This window comes from Myotis brandtii, unplaced genomic scaffold (assembly GCF_000412655.1).
Source record: "Myotis brandtii unplaced genomic scaffold, ASM41265v1 scaffold369, whole genome shotgun sequence".
NCBI classification, from domain to species: domain Eukaryota; kingdom Metazoa; phylum Chordata; class Mammalia; order Chiroptera; family Vespertilionidae; genus Myotis; species Myotis brandtii.
The window spans coordinates 603,173-603,747 of record NW_005364180.1 but is presented as its reverse complement, the minus strand read 5'-3'; the positions used below and the strand labels follow the sequence as shown (position 1 = coordinate 603,747).

At 68.7% G+C, this 575-nt stretch overlaps 1 protein-coding gene across 1 annotated transcript in view; it reads left to right on the top strand.

Moving 5' to 3' along the window:
• Positions 1-575, top strand: part of FADS3 (fatty acid desaturase 3) — a 7,676-nt gene that overhangs the window by 4,480 nt on the left and 2,621 nt on the right. Inside the window, exon 6 of the mRNA XM_014544546.1 lies at positions 209-357. Within this exon, the coding sequence (XP_014400032.1) occupies positions 209-357 (149 nt within the window). The remainder of the gene's footprint in view (positions 1-208; positions 358-575) is intronic.

Here is a 575-nt window from a genome sequence, read left to right as displayed (position 1 = left end):
CCGGCCAGTGTGCGCCGAGGGCATGGCGTGGAATGGGGGGGGTCCTCCCTGGGGGTGGGGATCCGCCGGGTTAACTCCACCCGCGTTTGTCTCCCAGGCAGGGGTTCCCCGCCTCAGCCCCTCCATGGCACCCTCACTCCCGTGCTCAGTGGGCAGGGCACCCTCCCTCCACCTGGCCGAGAGGGGCATGACCCGTCCAGGGCTGTGACCTCGGCCCCCTGCCGGCTGCTTCTCGACCTCTGTCCTCCGCCCCCTGCAGGACCTGCTCTGGGCCGCCAGCTTCTACTGCCGCTTCTTCTGGTCCTACATCCCCTTCTACAGCGTCTCCGGGGCCCTGCTCCTCTTCGTGGCTGTCAGGTACCGCGGTTCACACCCCGGCAGCAGGGGGCCCTGACCACAGCCCGCCGCCCCCAGGGCCTCCACTTCCCCATCTGCAGGATGGGACAGCAAGACTGCTCCCCGGGTGTGGAAGAATCAAGTGACACGAGAGTGGCGGGCTCCCCGGGACAGTGGGTCTAGGGCCGTGGTCGGCAAACCGCGGCTCACGAGCCACATGCAGCTCTTTGGCCCCTTGA